At 41.6% G+C, this 18,178-nt stretch overlaps 1 protein-coding gene across 4 annotated transcripts in view; it reads left to right on the forward strand.

The window, feature by feature from the left end:
- Window positions 1–18,103, forward strand: part of STX1A (syntaxin 1A) — a 58,433-nt gene extending 40,330 nt beyond the window's left edge. For 2 of the 4 annotated variants that reach the window (XM_087958975.1, XM_026671663.2), the window contains exons 4-10: window positions 273–347; window positions 1,591–1,664; window positions 2,579–2,687; window positions 5,517–5,590; window positions 7,758–7,895; window positions 12,567–12,677; window positions 15,164–17,759. In XM_087958975.1, the coding sequence (XP_087815101.1) occupies window positions 273–347; window positions 1,591–1,664; window positions 2,579–2,687; window positions 5,517–5,590; window positions 7,758–7,895; window positions 12,567–12,677; window positions 15,164–15,241 (659 nt within the window). In that variant the 3' untranslated portion in view covers window positions 15,242–17,759. Of the gene's footprint in view, window positions 1–272; window positions 348–1,590; window positions 1,665–2,578; window positions 2,688–5,516; window positions 5,591–7,757; window positions 7,896–12,414; window positions 12,678–15,163 lie in introns of all 4 variants that reach the window. The other 2 variants (XR_015748330.1, XR_015748332.1) reach the window with 2 other exon arrangements.
- The last annotated feature ends 75 nt before the right edge of the window (window positions 18,104–18,178 follow it).

Consider the following 18,178-nt stretch of genomic DNA (forward strand, 5'->3'; position numbering starts at 1 on the left):
TCCTGAAAGGCAAAAGGATAGGCGCCAGTCTCACCTGTAGGTGCATCCAGAGTGAGGGCGGGTGGTACCCATGGGAATGTCTGCAATGCCTTTCTTCTCTATTCTCTTGAACTATGTTTTAGACATAAGGATGGAACAGCTTGGTGACATTTATTAGCCAGTTACAAATATGTTCATTCCAAAGCCCAGAGTAACAGAAAAAGCCAAAATGTATGTGTATGGATGTATGTGCATTTCTATCCAAGTCACGAATTTCAGTATTTCCCTTCTAGAAACCAAGGAGGAGCTGGAGGAATTGATGTCTGATATCAAGAAGACAGCCAACAAAGTGCGCTCCAAGCTAAAGAGTTGAGTATCTGCTGTAGGTGTAAGGAGAGAGATGGCCACTCCTTGCATGACTGTAACCGGAATCTTTTGGGGGCTTCCAAGTCTCTCCCTGATTTGACATAATGGATAATGAGGTGGTGCATGCTTGAAGAGGCATCTGCTGTGCTTGGAGCTGCTTACAGAGACATTTCACCTGAAGGTTACTGCCTTAGTGGGAAGAAGTACCAGGGTCTGTAGGAGAAACTAGAGAAGACATGGAAAGTAAAGGCTAAAGTGATGGTGATGGTGGTGGTGATAGGGACTCGATCACATTCAGGACTGTGACACCTAAGCTGGGAGGGTGGCTCCAACAGATCCCAGGGACAACATCAAAGTTGTCTCTCCAGAAGAGTACAATGCTAGGAACAGCTAAGATACTGCACAGAATCCTCAAACTTCCAGGCCTCTGGTAGAGGACCCACAATTGAGGAAGGCACAGATCATCCATAAGTGTAAGAAGGGAATATAGATTAAATAGATTAATTTGCCTCCTCGATAGGCATCACAGGCTCACTTCCCAAAACAAGTAGTAATTGCTCAACAGTTGGTGAAGTCTCAAGTTCAAATATCTTCTCTACTGTAGGAGCTCACTAAATGATTGTGAATTCCTTGTTCTTTGCATAGCCAATCTATCTGAGAGCTTGACAACATTGTTAGAGAATTGAAAGCTCTAGCATACATTCTTTGCTTGTATCACAGCCACATGCATTTTGTTGTATTTGTACAAGTGATCCATGATCCAAGGATGCTAAAGGGTCCCTTTTGAAAAAAAAAATTCACTGTGAAGCTTCTAATCTTTTCATGAAACTTTTTAAAGCACTTTCGATTATGTTGGAGAAATTTTTTGAATTGAGCTGATTGCAAGGAAGCTCCCTTTCCTAGCTAGCAAAGCTTGGAAAATATAAATAAAAAAAACCCCCAGTAATGTATGTGAATACTAGGGTTCATCTTTGCTGGCCCAGATTTTGATTTTTTTAAAACAAACAAACCAGCAAAGCACTACAACTCTCAAATGAAGTCTTAAAACTTGCCAAGTGCAAGTTTTAAAAATGGGTCATTTATAGTTGGTTCCTTCTCTTCTGGAGAGTTATTTTTAGTCCCATCTGAAATGGATGTTCAGCAGGCAGAGAAGGAGAGACAGAGCCTGAGACCATCTGTTTACCCTGTAATGTGCTTTTTCTTCCCTCTCTGAAAATAGGTTCTACCTTTTCTGCTTTTTCTTAGGTATTGAACAGAGTATTGAACAAGAGGAAGGGCTCAACAGGTCATCAGCAGACTTGAGAATAAGGAAAACACAGGTGGGTCTATTTCTAAAAAGCCACATTGCCTATCAATTCAGAAGTGTTCATGTACAGAATAACCAGGGTGATCAAATGGTAGATTACTTTTAAAAAGTCTTATGGCTTTTGAAAATGATTCCTCCTCTTTCTCGACATCTACAACGGATGTATGATCTTTATGTTGGCTAGAATGACACAATGTTTGTAGTGATGCCCAAAACTTAGAGCTGTTGGGAAACAAGTGTGTTTGACATTCTCCTCCCTACCTTTTGTAAATGGGCTAAAGGAGCTTTTCATTGCAAGGAACAAAGTCAAATCCAGAGGTTGTCCAAACCTGATTTACATCATCATTTGATCTTTCTGAAACCAAGCAGATTGATGATGCTTTGTGGAAGATAAATAAGGAAATTACAGGGACATCATTGCCTGTTCCGTAATCCTATGAATATCCCAAATGCAGTGTTGATGACACAGTGAAATATGAGCTATTTGAATGTTTTTGGGGAGTTAGCTTTTTTCTCCCTCTTCCATCTATTCTAAGAATATAAAAAATATACCAAGTGGGTCTTCATGTAGATTAACATTTAGCTCTTTTTTACTAGATATGTGGCTTCAAGAAGCCTATAAACAGGCAACAAAGTTGTTTATTTGATAATATATATTTATTTGATATAAGGAATACATGAAAGCTCCATCTAGCATTCTCAGCTAGCAGTGATTGGTAGCATCTCATTTCTCACAGGTTTGTTGCATCCTCTTTTCAAGCCATTAGCCGCGCTCTCTTCTTCCATAAATTCCATGGGTTCAACATAGTATGAAAGAGCATTTTCTTTGTAAATTTATAAATGGAGGAAAATGGGATTTTCACAGAAGCCAGCAATGCACATATTTTTCAGAAATATTCTTTTGTAACTTTGCTCCCCCCACTCCAGCATTCTACCTTATCACGGAAGTTTGTGGAGGTGATGTCAGAATATAATACGACCCAGACTGATTACCGGGAGCGCTGTAAAGGAAGAATCCAAAGACAACTGGAAATCAGTGAGTGTTTTCCTTATTAGCCCCTTTTCACTGAGATTACCATGTGTTTGTTCATCCATTTCATCCATTGTATGAAAATTGTAATGGTGCAATCCTCTGCTTTTATTGTTTGCCTATTTTCACAATTCATTTTTATTGTGATACCAGTATTTTCCTTGTCATCTGGTTGCTGTTGAAGCATTCAGAACTACTATATATATATAGTTAAAAGCTTCCTGTTCAAGTTGAGAAAGAACATCTATTCAATTTATATTCTCCCATTTTCCACCAAATGTTCTGTGAAGGCAGATCAATGAAATCCATTTCTGTTCTTTAAAGCAATGTTCACATTTCTAATTTCTTCTTAGTATTTCTTTTATAATAAAAAAGCCTATTTTGTTATAAAAGAAAGATCCATGAATAATAATTAAAGACACAGATTCCCATAGCCAGAGACTAATTTAACTATGATGCAGTTCATACTCACATAGGACAATGTAGTGGATTTTGAGCTATGTTAATGATGTTCAGTTTTTTACTTTAACCATTGGCCTGAAGGAAGGTATTATTGGAGTCTTGTCCTGGGTTCTAAGTGGGATAAAGCAAACTGAAGATGAACTTAACCAAACTGGAATTGCTCTTTGCTTATCAAAGGTTTTTTTTGGTCAGCTCAACAGAGCCGCGGTGGTGCAATGGTTAGATAGCAGTGCTGCAGGCTACTTCTGCTGCTTGCTGCCTGGCTGCAATTTGGCAGTTCAGATCTCACCAAACACAAGGTTGACTCAGCCTTCCATCCTCCGAGGTTGGTAAAATGAGGACCCAGATTGTTGGGGGCAATATGCTGACTCTTAAACAGCTTAGAGAGGCTGTAAAAGCTTGTGAAGCGGTATATAAACCTAAGTGCTATTGCTATTGCTATCTCACCAATGAGTGATACTGTTCCTAAGAGAACTGGTCTGTGACTTTAGAGTCCTCTTGGAGTCACAGCTACTGCTAGTTGCAAAGTTGGAGGGCATGGCCAGTTCTGACATTACCTGTAGTGAGAAGACCCAGGTCTGGTTTCAATGTGTATCACCATTCCTCTATATAGGGCTGCTTTGGAAATGAATGTCATCAGCCTTTGTGATAATTGGTTGATTTTTTTGCTATTATATTTTTGTTGTTTGGAGTTATTACCGTGGGCATTTTAATTTCCTTCTAATATGTTTGTTTCCAGGAATCTGGCAAAATTGGGCAACATATGACTTAATAAATAAAATGCTGGGTGTGATTGGGAAATTTAGATAAGTCTTTTTCAACCTGTGCAATTTTAAGATGTGTAGACTTCAATTTCCAGAATTCCTCAACCAACATGCTAAATTGGAAACCTGATTTAGACCATACAAATCACAAGTGCTCGTCGCCATTTGTCAGCTTCCACTAGGGATCCTTGGGGTACCTGGCTGGCCCAATTGCAGACTGGAGCAAGCAAAGTTCCTTTCCTTTCCTATTGACCACAAACAAGCCAGGCACTCTTGTGTGTGAGAGCTGGATAAGAGGCTATGAAGTGGCCCCCTGCCTCTTCTGTCTGTAGGCTGTCACTGGCAAAGTGTATCCAACTGCAGAAGAACGTGTGGTGCCTTGAGGTCTGCTCTGTCCAGGCGGCTTTTTCAACATAAAAGGAGGAGAGAGTAGATAAGTATCAAAAAGCGGGAGGGGCACCAGCGTGTATTGGAAAAAATAGAAGTCTAGGAATTAGAAAAAAGGCTAGGAATTAGAAAAAAGCTCCTTGCAGACATAGTGAGTAAAGGGAGGATTGTGTAATGCCCATGCTTTCATCGTTATTTTTTATTCATTTTTATTTATTTGATTTGTCAATCGCTTACAAGATAATAGGTATAAGTATAGACATAGTTATGAATACATGAAATGGATTTCTTCCCCAAACCCTCAAAATTTTAAACTTAAGACTGTCTACTATTGACCTCACCCCCTTCCTAAGAGGCCTGTTTTTTATTTTTCTTATAAGTATTTATCTCATGTATTAAAAACTATATTTATTCTTATACCTATATCTTGTAAGTGATTGACAAATCAAATCAAATGTAAATGTAAATACATATAAGAAAAATAAAAAGAAACAATAGGACAGGAATGGTAGGCACGTTGGTGTGCTTATGCACGCCCCCTACAGACCTCTTAAGAAAGGGGTGAGGTCAATAGTAGACAGTCCAAGGTTAAAGTTTTTGGGGTTTGGGGAAGAAACCACAGAGTCAGGTAGAGTATTCCAGACATTGACCACTCTGTTGCTGAAGTCATATTTCCTGCAATCAAGTTTGGTGTGGTTAACTTTGAGTTTGTATCTATTGTGTGCTCTTATATTGCTTTGGTTGAAGCTGAAGTATTCATTGACAGGTAGGACATTGCAATGTATGATTTAATATACTATATTTAGATTGTACCAAGGAAGGATGGGGAACAAGGAAATTTGTGTCACTAGGTCACATTAGGGCCTGGCTTTTATTTTAAAAAATGAAATTTGAAATTTTGATTCTATATGCACTGTCACTTTCTACTGAGGGATATGCACTGTCTAAATCTTGCTAATTGCTTTTGATCAATTTTACAGTATGTCTGAGCAGTCTGTGTTAAGTGGGCTAAGGTTCATATTGATACATTTGTGTGGGCTGTTGAACTTAGTTCTGGGTTCTCTGCTGAGGTGTTGGTGAAGTTGGAAAGGATAACTGAGGCAGGTTATGAGTATCCTCTGAAAGGATCTGAGGAAGAAATATGGACTTTTGAACTATTGGATGTTGGGAAGGAAAGATAGATTCTATTGTTCAACCATTAACTTCTAATTATCATTCGCAGCTGGCAGGACCACCACCAGTGAGGAACTGGAGGACATGCTGGAGAGTGGGAATCCAGCTATATTCTCCTCTGGGGTAAGCAGACTCTCCCTTTGCCTTGGGATTTGGCCAATCTTTTCTTTGTCCACACTGCTGAGAGTGGACCCAAAGGTGCCATTTCAAAAGGCAACTGGACATCCTCACGATTCAAGAAAGAAGAGCAGTGACGTCCCTAGGAAGAGACCCAAACATCACCATCTTGCTGGCTGATAAAGGAAGATGCACAGTTATCCTGAACACAGATGACTAAATGCTAACATGGACACTCTTCTGAAGGGCACTGCTACGTATGAGACCCCGAAGAGAGATCCTACCAGCACTTATAAGAAAAAGGTCATTGGTTTCCTGTGACAACTACTGAAGGGCAAGGCTATTGACAAGCCACAATATTACTGCCTTTACCCTAGGAGAGCTACTCCATGCATATATGGACTCCCCAAAATCCACAAACTCCTCTCAGACCAGTTGTCAGCAGCATCAACTCCATCACCTAAAAACAAAGTCCAGTTGCCTTTTGAAAAAGTACCTGTGGAACAGCTGTGACCTGGATGATTGAGGCTCTCCCTAGACTCATTCTGAGAGTAGAGTCTAGCAGTGCCATCTTTGAGTCCTTACAATAGCAAAAGCACTTATATACCACTCCATAATGCAGAGATCTCAAAACTTGGCTAAGACTTGCGGACTTCATCTCCCAGAATTCTCCAGCCAGCATAGAATTCTGGGAGGTGAAGTCCATAAGTCTTGAAAGTTGCCAAGTTTTGGGACCCCTGCCATAATGCTTTATAACAGTGGTCCGTAACCTTTCCAGCTCAGTGGACAAGTGGAGGTGGAGTGGGGGAGAGGGAATGGTTTTTGACATGTATGCCACTTTTCACAAATTCAACTTTGTGCACTCGTCCACCACTTCTGCGACCCATTTCTGAATGGGCTGTGGCCTGGCACTGGACCATGGACCAGGAGTTGGCAACCCCTGCTTTATAGCACTCTCTGAGCAGTTTACAATGTCCACATATTGCCCCCAGCAATCTGGATCCTCATTTTACTGGCCTCAGAAGGATGGAAGACTGAATCAACCTCGAGCCCTGTCAAGATCAAGCTCCAGATTGTGGGCAGAGTTAGCCTGCAATACTGCATTCTAACCACTGCACCACCACCAGGGCTGAGCTGTGTTGCCAGAAATGAGTGTCAGATTGTTGAAAGTAAAGTAGGATCATGAATAAGGGTAAAAGTTCTCCTTCTACTGGCATGGAACCATAGTAAAGAACCACAATTATTTACTTTGACTTTTGATTTTGCAATATAGGTTCTACTATACCAGGAAATCAACAATGGCTGATGGTCAAAGACTTCTGGGATATTATTCTTCCACTGCCTATGCTTAGCAATATTTCATGTTTATTCCACCTTTTTTCTATGGAACTCAGCATTACATGTTTAGACATCCATGACAATCTCCTGATATGTTTTTCCAGATTATGTACAGTAACCATTTAGTCATTTATGTTCTGTAGATGTAGCATGCATTCTTATGTCTATACTTTAAAATAAATATATATGTTGGATGAATTAGCATGCAGTCCTAAACCAGGATTTTTTAAAACACTTTTTGAACAAGTTATAGATGCTAGTACCCTCCATATTGTATTTGTTTGTAATTCTTTCAGTGACTTTAGGTGGGTTGTGAAAGTATATGTATATCACTCAAAGTCATTGATTGTGAAGTGGTTGGTTATATAAATATGAAGAATCATTAGGTATGAAAATATGAAAAACATTCATTATATGACTTATTGTTATATGTTATTTTAGCCTGTTTGGTTAGTCTAAGTAGCAAATTCATCAATGATAATGCATGCACAATTTATTGTTGTTAATGGTATAGATAATTCTGCAGTTTCATTTTTTTCTCTTCTGAAATTTTTCTTCATGGAAGTGTAAGAACAGCAATGATATTCGGTATCTCTTTGATTCTTCAGATGTATGCTCTCATTGCCTACCAACATATGAATCCATGTGTGCTAGAAGCTCTTTGCATTAGAAAACCATAATTTTTTAGGAAGTCAGTTTTCATCAATTTATAAACTTGTTCTAGCCAGCCACGGAAAATCAGGAGAATGTGGTCTCCAGAAATATCTACCCAGGATGGAAAGTCTACCTGGACCATATGCCATTAGTGTTCCAATGCTGCCTTTTTTTTTGCTAGATCATCATGGACTCCAACATTACAAAGCAGGCACTGAATGAGATTGAAACACGGCACAGTGAGATCATCAAGCTAGAAAACAGCATCCGTGAGCTTCATGATATGTTCATGGACATGGCCATGTTGGTGGAAAGTCAGGTGAGAGCTGCTGCAGAAGGATGGACTTCTTATTGGCGTACCAGGTAGCAACATTTAGTCCTGTGTTGATTAGCCTCCAGTCTCTACACTATCCTCTGCTAGAGATACTGCAATGGTATCTTTGCACTGTAGTTCCTACATTAAATAGAGGGTTGGGATAAATGACTTTGTTAGTTCTATGGCCTGAATCACACACACACAAAAAGATTTTTGTTGATACAAACTTCCCTGTACCACCCTGTTTCGAATATCTGAAGGTTTCATTTCATGACTCACTCTGTTTACCAATTAACTCCTTTTTATTTTCACGTGGTGTATTAAAACATAGATTAACACTGAAAGCCCCTCCAAAAAATAAAAGTTAGAACTAAATATATTTTCAATGATATGCAAAATGCAGCTATTTAACTCTTATAGGACTTGGTTAAGCATATTGTTCAAATTATGATGGTCCAGTAAAGATCAAGCCACCACATCTGATTTGTTAAAAATTTGCTGCAGTTTGAACTTAAAGACTCTCCATAAAAGGGACAAAAGAGAATCTTGACCTGGGAACAAGGAAGAAGCAATGTGTAGGCAACTGATCCTGCAATTTTTTTCACACTACACTGTGTGATCATGCTTTGTATATTATTGTCCCTAATAACTTTTGCTGGAAGAAGCTAAATTTGTGTACATATTTCTGTGGAAATAATAGTAAGAGGGAATATCTGCTAGAATCTCCTACCCCAGATAATGTTGTGTTGTTACAGTATTATTGTTTCGTTTTCTGAACCATTCTTCCTTCTGAAGGTTTAGAGAAGAACCTAAAGCCAATTTTAGGTAATAAAGAAGCAGTTCTTTTAAAAATAAATTAAAACAAGGCTCAATAAAAATTCATTTAAAAAAAAAAGACAAGACAAGTCTGTTCCTGCCTGGCAGAGTTGTTATTCAGCAAATGCCTGGGTGCTTTTATCTGATGTCAGAAGGACAGCAGGATAGGGAAGACCTATACTTTACTGAGGAAAGAGGTCGATAATTGGGGTCCTGTCACAGGAAATGCTTTCTAAAAGGTCGGATTGCATTGCAAATGTCTGTCGGTCTGTTTTTGTTTTAAACATGACCTCCTGGGAAACTTCAGTAATAGAAATGATGTGACATGGTCAATTTCCATATGCCCACCTGTGCAAGCCATAGAGAGGGAAGCAGAGAGGAGGACTTCAAGCATGGGATGTGGGTGGGTGGGCTACATTTACAGAAATAGGCAGAGAGGAAAGTGGAGATATCGTCCTCTTAAGGGGTGAATACATTTGATTTCTGATTGTCTGGCCCAGCCTTTCTTCGTACCACTCCTGACCCCCCTCTTTCTATCTCTCACGCTACCATGCATACTCGGATAAAGCTGTTCAGGTATTGGCAGGTAATGCCCATTTTCCCAGAGCTGGGAGAATTGCATGTCTATGCTGCATGGCTGCTTCATGATTCTGCATGCCTCTGCAGTGTTGTTGGGAGGTGGGAGGGCAATGGCCAAGTGGCTAGCTTGCCTAGAGCAGATGCTGGAGGAAGGAAGAATAGGTTGGTGTTGCAGCATATTGTATGTGTGCTTCATATAAAAAAAATTTGAGACTTGATCTCGGGAATCTAAGAGAGGTGGGCTGGATCCAAGGTAATTGTTTTCAGCTGAAGACAACACCAGGTTCAATGACCCAATCTTTCCTTGCATGATGATCTTCCTCTTGGATTTCTCTTCATAGCTAAAAAAGATTGCTAAGCTAGTTAAGGGTGATTAAGGCTTCAGCAAGTTGCGTAATCTTCATTTCCCAGAAGAGTCACCCACATGGCCATTGCTGAAAATTTTGAGAATTGGTCCATGCATCAGGAGAGGATGTGGGGGAGGCTGCAATTGTCAAAGGTTATCAAGGCAGATTGAAAAGGATCTCAAGTCAGCTAGGCCAAACACCTGAAAGAACAGAAAGCAGAGCCCCCCACCCACCCACCGCTTCCCGCATTGTACTTTTCTAACAACATAAAAGTTCCAGATACAGTCCCTCAACTTATGGCCACAATTGAGCATGGAATCTCAGTGGTCAGGTGGTCATTGAGTGAGACATCACATGACTACTCATGTGACTGATTTACTCAATGATTCAACACTCCCAGATGGGACCATGAAACCAATTGTGTGAGTCATGAAGCAGATGGAGTCCCAGGTAAGGAGTACAGGGAGCCTGGCAGGGGAAATCCTGGGGCAGGGGGTTTGTCTGTCTGCTCAGGAGCTGAAAATTCTCCTTGCCAAAACCCAAGTAGGATTTTCAGCTTTTGGGGACACACATTCCACACAGCCTGTGCCAAGCCTTCCAGGGCCTACCCCACCTTCCTGAGGCACTCTGTGCTGCTAACTTTATTGCACTGGCCTCTCCATCTCTGCTCGGATTTCAGCTCCCTCTCCTTTCTATGATCTGGCTGAAAGAGCTGCCTGCCAAAGGATGTCATCTCTGCTCCACATGCAGAAAAGATCGCCTTTGGCAGGGTGCAGAAATGGAGCTCAAATCACCAGGATCTGATCTTCGTTTCTGCTCCCTGTGGAAGGATCTCATTTCTCCTGCATGTGCAGAAGGAAACTCCTTCCACAGGATGTAGAAATGGAGCTCAAATCATCAGAATCTGAGCTCCATTTCTTCATGCCACCAAAGGAGTTCAGCTCCTCTTGGCAGGCAACTCATTCAGCCAGCTCCCAGAGACGAGAGGGAGCCATCTTGGCATGGGCAGCAGCCCCCAAACTTTCCTACCAGCTTCTCCTTTGACTTTCTGGGGAAGCTGGCAGAGAAGATTGCAAATAGCGATCAAACGATTGCAGGAACTTGGCAGCCGGTCAAAAGGTTGCCAAGTACCCAGATCGCAATCACACAACCTATGGGCTGGGGGGACATTTTACGAAGACCAGAACTGCTTTACGGGCCATAAAACATCCTTTCTGAGGAGGCCGTCTTAACTTTGAACAGTCACTAAATGACTGCTCATAAGTAGAGAACTACTTGTAAACATTACTTTTACAAGCATGTCTTGTATGTTTTAATGAGTGCTGCTTTGTGATACATGTGGGGAGACATTCTCTGCGTGCACTTGTGGTTCTTTTCTTCCTGCCTCTTGGTATGCTACCACAGCAGCTGTGCTTTTGTGATGCTGAGTGCCTTTTATGGAGTAGTGTTTTCATTCCTTTGTGTATGTGTATATTTTATCAGACAATAGAGTAAGACTCTAGAATCTTTGTCTAGGCACCTCCACCCTATAATCAGGTGCAGATGAAAATACAGGAAAAGGGAGACCTTCACCTTTCTAGCATTTGAAAAGCATTTGGGATTCACATTAAAACTATAAATCCTGAATAAATAAAGAGTTGGAGAGTCTCAAATTCAAATCTGTACTTCTGCCATTGAGGCCTCTTCAACGTATGAATATGATACTACATATGATAAAACAATAAAAGAAATTTAGAACAATAAAGCCTGAAGCGGACCAAGCAATAATAAATGATATTAAAGCAGGGTTTTTTTAAATTAATTATTGCTAAAAAATTTTCCTTTGCTGTTGATCTAAACATTTCAAAGATACACCAGCCAATGTGGTATGGTGATGAAGATGTTGGAATAGGAGCAGAGAAATGTGAATTTGAGTCTCTCCTCAAGTACAGAAGTTATGTAGAGGATTTTGGGCTGGTCACTCTTAGCCTAAACTTTCTGATAGAGGAAAAAATAGAACGAGGGTGTACTTTGTATAGCACTTTGAGTTCCTCTGTAAAAGGTGGGTTAAAAATAAAATAAATACAATTTTAAAATGAGATAATTATTAACCCACCCATTTGAAGTCCTGAAAGACATAACAGAAAAACTAACAGGGATGAAGGCAGAAGAGGAAAAATACCAACTTCTGATGCAGTGGCAGGCTGGGTACAAGTAGAATAACTTGGTGGGAGCATGTTTTTTGTCTGAGTTGATGAACAGCTCTGATGCCATCTCAGTTTGCCATAATTTTGAGGATAAAAGCTGTTGAGGAATATGTACAGGTAGTCCTCAACTTACGATCACAATTGAGCCCAAAATTGCTGTTGTTGAGTGAGACATTTGTTAAGTGGGTTTTGCCCCGTTTTACGACATTTCTTGCCCAAGTTGTAAGTGAACCACTGCAATTGATAAGTTACTAACCTGGTTGTTAAGTGAATCTGGCTCCCCCATTGACTTTGCTTGTCAGAAGGTCACAAAAGGGGATCACATGACCCCGGGACGGTCATAAATATGAACCAGTTTGCAAGCATCTGAATGTTGATCACATAACTCTGAAAAAAATGGTCATGTCACTTTTTTCAGTGCCGTTGCAACTTCAAACGGTCACTAAGTGAACTGTTGTAAGTTGAGGACTACCTAGATAAGGAGGCATGTGACATCATGTACTCCAGTGAGGCCTCAGGATCCTCCCTGCCCCACATCCAGCCCTAAACCACCAAGTTTCAACCTTCCTATTCTGCTCTCTTTTGTTCCTTCAGATGATAGGTCTGGCGGAAAATGCCAGGGCGAAGGAGGCTGAAAGCACCATTCCCACTCCACGTGGACGTGAGAAAAGATGTAATGGAGAACCTCAGCATCCCTCAAGCCATTTTTTTTTTTTTGAAATCTGTGTGCATCCCCCGTTGTGCAGGGTGAGATGATCGACCGCATTGAATATAACGTGGAACACTCCGTGGACTATGTGGAGAGAGCCGTGTCAGATACCAAAAAAGCTGTAAAGTACCAGAGCAAAGCCCGGAGGGTAAGCACTCATCGGTGGTCTGTGCAGAAGGAGGGGGAGGGGGCATTAAGCCATCCTGTGGTGTCCCAGAGATGCAATGGCCAGTGTGGGGAAGTATGGTGGTGAATAAATTAAGACTTGCACAGAAGCAAGCACTGTCGTCTTCATATTGCTCAACAGCCTTGATTTGCCTTGAAATACAACAGGGGTGTCAATCTGGATTTCTTCAAGCGCCTGATCAGCATTGTAATTCTCCTCCGTGGGCCGGCCAGGGGGGGAGATGGGATGGCCGGCCTCCTGCGACACCCTGCTGGCTAAAACAGGGCACGGGGGCCTCGAGTGGCTCTCCCTGCACCCAATTTTGGCTGGCCGAGTGCTGCAGGAGGCCATCCAGGCCGAAAATGGGGCGTGGGGGGCATGCACGGGCCCCCCGCACCCTGTTATGGCTGCCAGACGCACCACAGACCAGTCCTTGGCTATTTCCAGGCCAGATTTAAGCACCCTAAAGTCCTTGAGTTTGACACCCCTGAAATACAAAGACACATAGATTACAAGGTTCACCCACTCTTCCCTAATCAAGAAGCCTCTAGCACAAGCTCATATGTTAACCTTTCCATCTCTCTCTTGTGTGTTTTCTCTTTTATTTAACTGGTCTTGAAAATTGTGCCTTCCCTTCCCATTTGTTGAGCATTGTTCTAGGTCAATACAATGGATTGCTGTTGGAAGTGGTCCTCCCAGTGTTGCTTTTCAAACACTGCAACTCGGGCATCAGCCCTTGGAAATACACATTTTCAACACAGGCAGTTTGTTTTTTTTATAATAGCGTACATGCTGCCCCCTCCAAGGACTCTGGGTGGCTCATAATAAGATCAAAATCAGAACAGTCAGAATGATTTAAATCAATCAAATAAAACCCCATCCTTTAGCCCAGAGATCGGGTACGATGGCTCCTTTATGATTTGTGGGCTTCAACTCTTAAGAATTCCTGAGCCAGCAGGGCTAGCTCAAGAATTCTGGGATTTGAAGTCCACAAGTCATAAAAGAGCCACTGTTCCCCACTCCTGCTTCAGCCCTTAAAGCAGAAGATACTTCCACTCTGTACCAGGCCCAAAGGCCCATTGGAATAGCATAATCATGGCTACTTTCTGAACGGGCTGTTGGAAAGGGCCAGCCTCACCTTGGAAACTGCCACTAAGGTGTCTCTGCCTCCTGACCTCTTTTCTATGGACCTCTCTCAGGAGGGACTCTAGCCTGCGCATAAATTGCATGAAGTGGATGGGTAGATTCTTTCTGCCTCAGAAAAGCCTAAAGGTAACAAGAAACTGAACCATAAAGATAAACCATGAGAAAGGAGTTATGGTGGCACAGCAGTTAGAATGCAGTATTGCAAGCTAACTCTGCCCACAGCCAAGAGTTCAATCCTGACCAGCTCAAGGTTGACTCAGCCTTCCATCCTTCCGAGGCCGATAAATTGAGGACCCAGATTATTGGGGTTAATATGTTGACTCTAAACCACTTAGAGAGAGCTATAAAGCACTATGAAGTGGTATATAAGTGCTATTGCTAAGTGCTCCAAACGGAGGATAATCATTACCTTGAACTGGACCCAGAGATTAACTGCTACAGTCCAGCTCCTATAAGATTGCTGTTATTCCGCTGTGTCATCATTCATCATCCAGCAGGGGCTGAATTTTGGACCAATAATAGCTTCCAAAATGCCTTTCTCAGGCCCCTTAACCTAAACCATCTTAAAGCCAACAGGATTCTTACAATATATATTTAAAGACATCTTTAACATTGTTACCATATTCTTCAGCCTAAAGGAAGAATTAAGTCACTGCCTGCACACTTAACAATCAAAATACGACATGATAGGAAAGGAAAAAGAGATGGATGAGAAAGAGAAAAAAAACCCACTCACATTCAATTTCTTTAAGCTAAATAAATAGAAGAATAGAATAGAATAAAATAGAATAGAATTCTTTATTTGCCAAGTGTGATTGGACACACAAGGAATTTGTCTTGGTGCAAATGCTCTCAGTGTACATAAAAGAAAAGATACATTCGTCAAGAGTCAAGAATCATAAAGTACAACATTTAATAATACTCATAGGGTACAATAAGCAATCAAATTATACTAGGAAACAGTAAAAATCATGATACAAGGTTACAGTCATACAGTCATAAGTGGGAGTCATAAGTGGGAGGGGATGGGTGGAAGGAAGGATGGGAGGATTAATAGTAATAGTAATGCAAACTTAGTAAATAGAAACTTAGTAAATAGAAAATAATAACTAGTAAATAGATATGATACAATCCCTGGCCCGCTTACTGAAATTATGAAAAACATAACAGAAGGAACAGCGATGAAGGCATCCCGTAGGTGAGCTATCTGGAATCAAATCACTTCAGGGAGTTAGAGCAGTTCCCTTTGGTGTAACTTTCTATGCGAGCTCAGGAGTACCTCTCAAGTCTGCGTTATTGCTGTTTCTTCCTTGCTCTTGCAGAAGAAGATTATGATTATCATCTGCTGCGTCATCCTGGGAATTGTCATTGCTTCTACTATTGGTGGGATTTTTGGCTAAAGGCCTGCAACCACCCGAGAATATCGCTTATGGGAGCAAGGAGATGAATAGGAGCACTGGAGCCAACCAGCCCATCACCCACTTGGGCCCATCCAAACCCTGTACCCGCCATTGGAGAGAACTGGCGGACCAGCACTCTCGTCTCTAATGCATGATTATTTGTGTTAACACTATGTGTTAAGTACAGTGTACGTGTTGGGGGAGGGATGGTGCTGGGGGAGGGGATGGTGGGAAGGCAGTTTGTGCATGACATGCTCAAGGTTTCGGCAGTTCCACCACCTTTTGACCTGTTCTTGATGGTCAGATCTCCTCAAACCGAATCCCCTTTCCCTTCCAGTGAGATTCTCTTTCTTGTCCCCAAAATAAAGAGTTTGCTACAACAGCTATGCATAGTTAATCCAGTCCCTGTCCTGGCAGGAACAAGGTGTCTGGTCATCATCATCTGTCACCAGAACTGTGTCCACTGCTTAGCTCCAATCAGGCCAGTCTTCCTCTTTTTTTTAGCTGTGGGCAAGGACCTCTTTGTAGTGTTGCAGGCCTGTTCATCTACTCTGTATTTGTTTTTAATTCTGCAGCTGCCCAGCCAGGAATAAAAGATGGGTACAGCCCACCCGGCTCAAATCTGTGTCTTCCACAGTTCTGCCCTGAGCGCCGTTTCTGTTCAGCAGAACCCTCACCCCCTTTTTCAATTTCTGAAGAACCACCACTGGGCTTCTTTTCTCTTGCCTTCCTGTAAAGCAAAATATAATGTATTTGTTTAAAACGTCATTCAAGGTTAGTTTGCTTTAAAAAAAGCAGGAAGGTGACCTGCAACGTGAAATTAGGACGAAAACCACTAATATTTAACTTCTAAACAACCAGCTAAATTGGAGGAGTCAAAGGTAAGCTTCACCACATCCAATTAGGTCTTCTGGATGTTAAACAAGGGCTGGTGGATGATGAAATGGGAATTTGCAAATGCGTATTTTGGAAATGTATTCCAGGCAAGTTGCAGTTCTTCCGTCACACACCACAACAAATCCGACTTTAAAATATTATGAGAAGCAGCCTTATATGGAGGGCCTATTAAAATGTTTCTGGCACTAATGTGTCCATGGCATTCCTTGGTCCTTACAAGACCTTCTGTCTGATTTTATTTTTAAAATGTTCTATTTCAAAGTTGGTTTTTTGGTCCTTATACGTTTGGAAATAAAATGGTGGCTGCAAAAAAAAGATGAAAGTTAATCAGGCTGGTAGTAAACTTTTTTAGCAATTGAGTTAGAAAGCAAACAGAATTCTCATTCATTTGCCCTCTTGATAAATGGTACTTTGTGACTGGGAGAAGGGCAGCTGTGGCGTGTTGAAAATCCAGTTATGCCCACTGGAATAAATAGCTGAGGACCCTGCCTTCAATGAAGGTTGGAATCGTATTAACCTTGTGCCTCGTTCCAGAAGTTACAGCTGACATCATGCCTGTAACACACATATTGGGTGCTTGAGCTATGCCAGAGACTGAAACCTCCTTGGCCTAGAATTAGCCTCTCTGTGCTTAAGACCAACTGGGCTAGTCCAGCTTCTGCCACTGTAAAATGTCACTGTCAGTACCTGGGTACCTAACTTTACCTGCCCACTGCATTGTCCAACAGCAAAAGGCTTGTTTTTAATCAAATTCCACTTATTTTTTCCCCCTGTGGGCTAATTGAGGATTTTACCAGGTGGTTGGCTGGAGTGTTCCTCTCTTAGAGGCGCTTCCTGGACTGGCTTCTGATGACAAAACTGGTGGGGTGGGTCATCTTCTCCCTTTTATATGCCACAACCTGCCTCCTATTATTATTCCAATTGCCAAACCTTCACCCCACATCCCTGCTCTCTCATCTTAACTTGGCTCTTCCAGCTGCTTCACACCACCAGCAGTATCTTTCATACAATAATACAGCAAAATTCTGGACCAAGGACCTGCTCTCTTATCCTCACCCCTAAGGGATGCTTGCTTCTCATCATAGTTTGCCTTAGTCAGAAATGGCTTATTGGGGAACAAGAAACTCCAACAGAGTTTTCTCAAGGATAGAGCAAGATGACATAATCCTCATTGCAGGAATCAGTCAAGACGGTGTAACGTAGCACAGATGAGCTTCAAAAACCATTTTTGTTAGGCGAGGTTCACACTTGGAAGACTGGTTGCAGATATTGGCTCCTCCCTGCCAATAGGTGGTGGTTTTTCCTTCCATAGTTGTCAGTAAATACTGAAAACTTCTGTTGAATAATCAAGTTTCAGTTTTGCTCATGGCAGTTCCCCTACCTAAAACTGTTAAGCCGCTTCCTTAATTTTTTCCCGGTTTGGGTGACCTTAATTAACTTCTCTGCACGGGCAAAAGTTCTGCTGCAGCACCAGGGCAGCTACTGCTTCTCCCTCTATTCACACCTTCCTTTGTTGCATGTCAAAAATAGAGCTGTTACTAGGACATCTGTGCTTCAGGAATCTCTCCAGATAGAGAGAAAATGTGTCAATCATCTTTAATCTTAAAAAAAAAAAAAAAAACACCACTCTCTGAAGTGCCACTGTAGTCTCACCTGTTGCAGTATTCAGCATTCTTGCAGGGGAAGACATTTCGCCTATGATGTCATAGAGGCCTCCCTAAGAGTTGTAATGTTGCTGTACAATGTGAATTAAGTGCCCTTGTCTCTTGTGACCCTCGTCTCACTTTCCAGTTTGGGGAATCTGGAACTAATCCTCTATTGCTTCCTTTCTACATTCCAGCGCCTCTCTTTCTGTGTGCTTAATTTGTTCCCAAATGTCTTTCCCTCACCACCTCCAAACTTCAGGGGGGAAACGGCTTTCTTTTATGAATGAACTTTTATGTAGAATAAAATAATATTTATATCAAATATGTCATTCTTTTGAGTCTCTGTGAACTGGAACATAGAGGGGGATAAGCTGTACTTACACGGCTTCTGAGC

This window comes from Notechis scutatus, chromosome 1, assembly GCF_049901735.1.
Source record: "Notechis scutatus isolate UNSWTSFEM ecotype Mainland chromosome 1, rNotScu1.2, whole genome shotgun sequence".
Classification (NCBI taxonomy): domain Eukaryota; kingdom Metazoa; phylum Chordata; class Lepidosauria; order Squamata; family Elapidae; genus Notechis; species Notechis scutatus.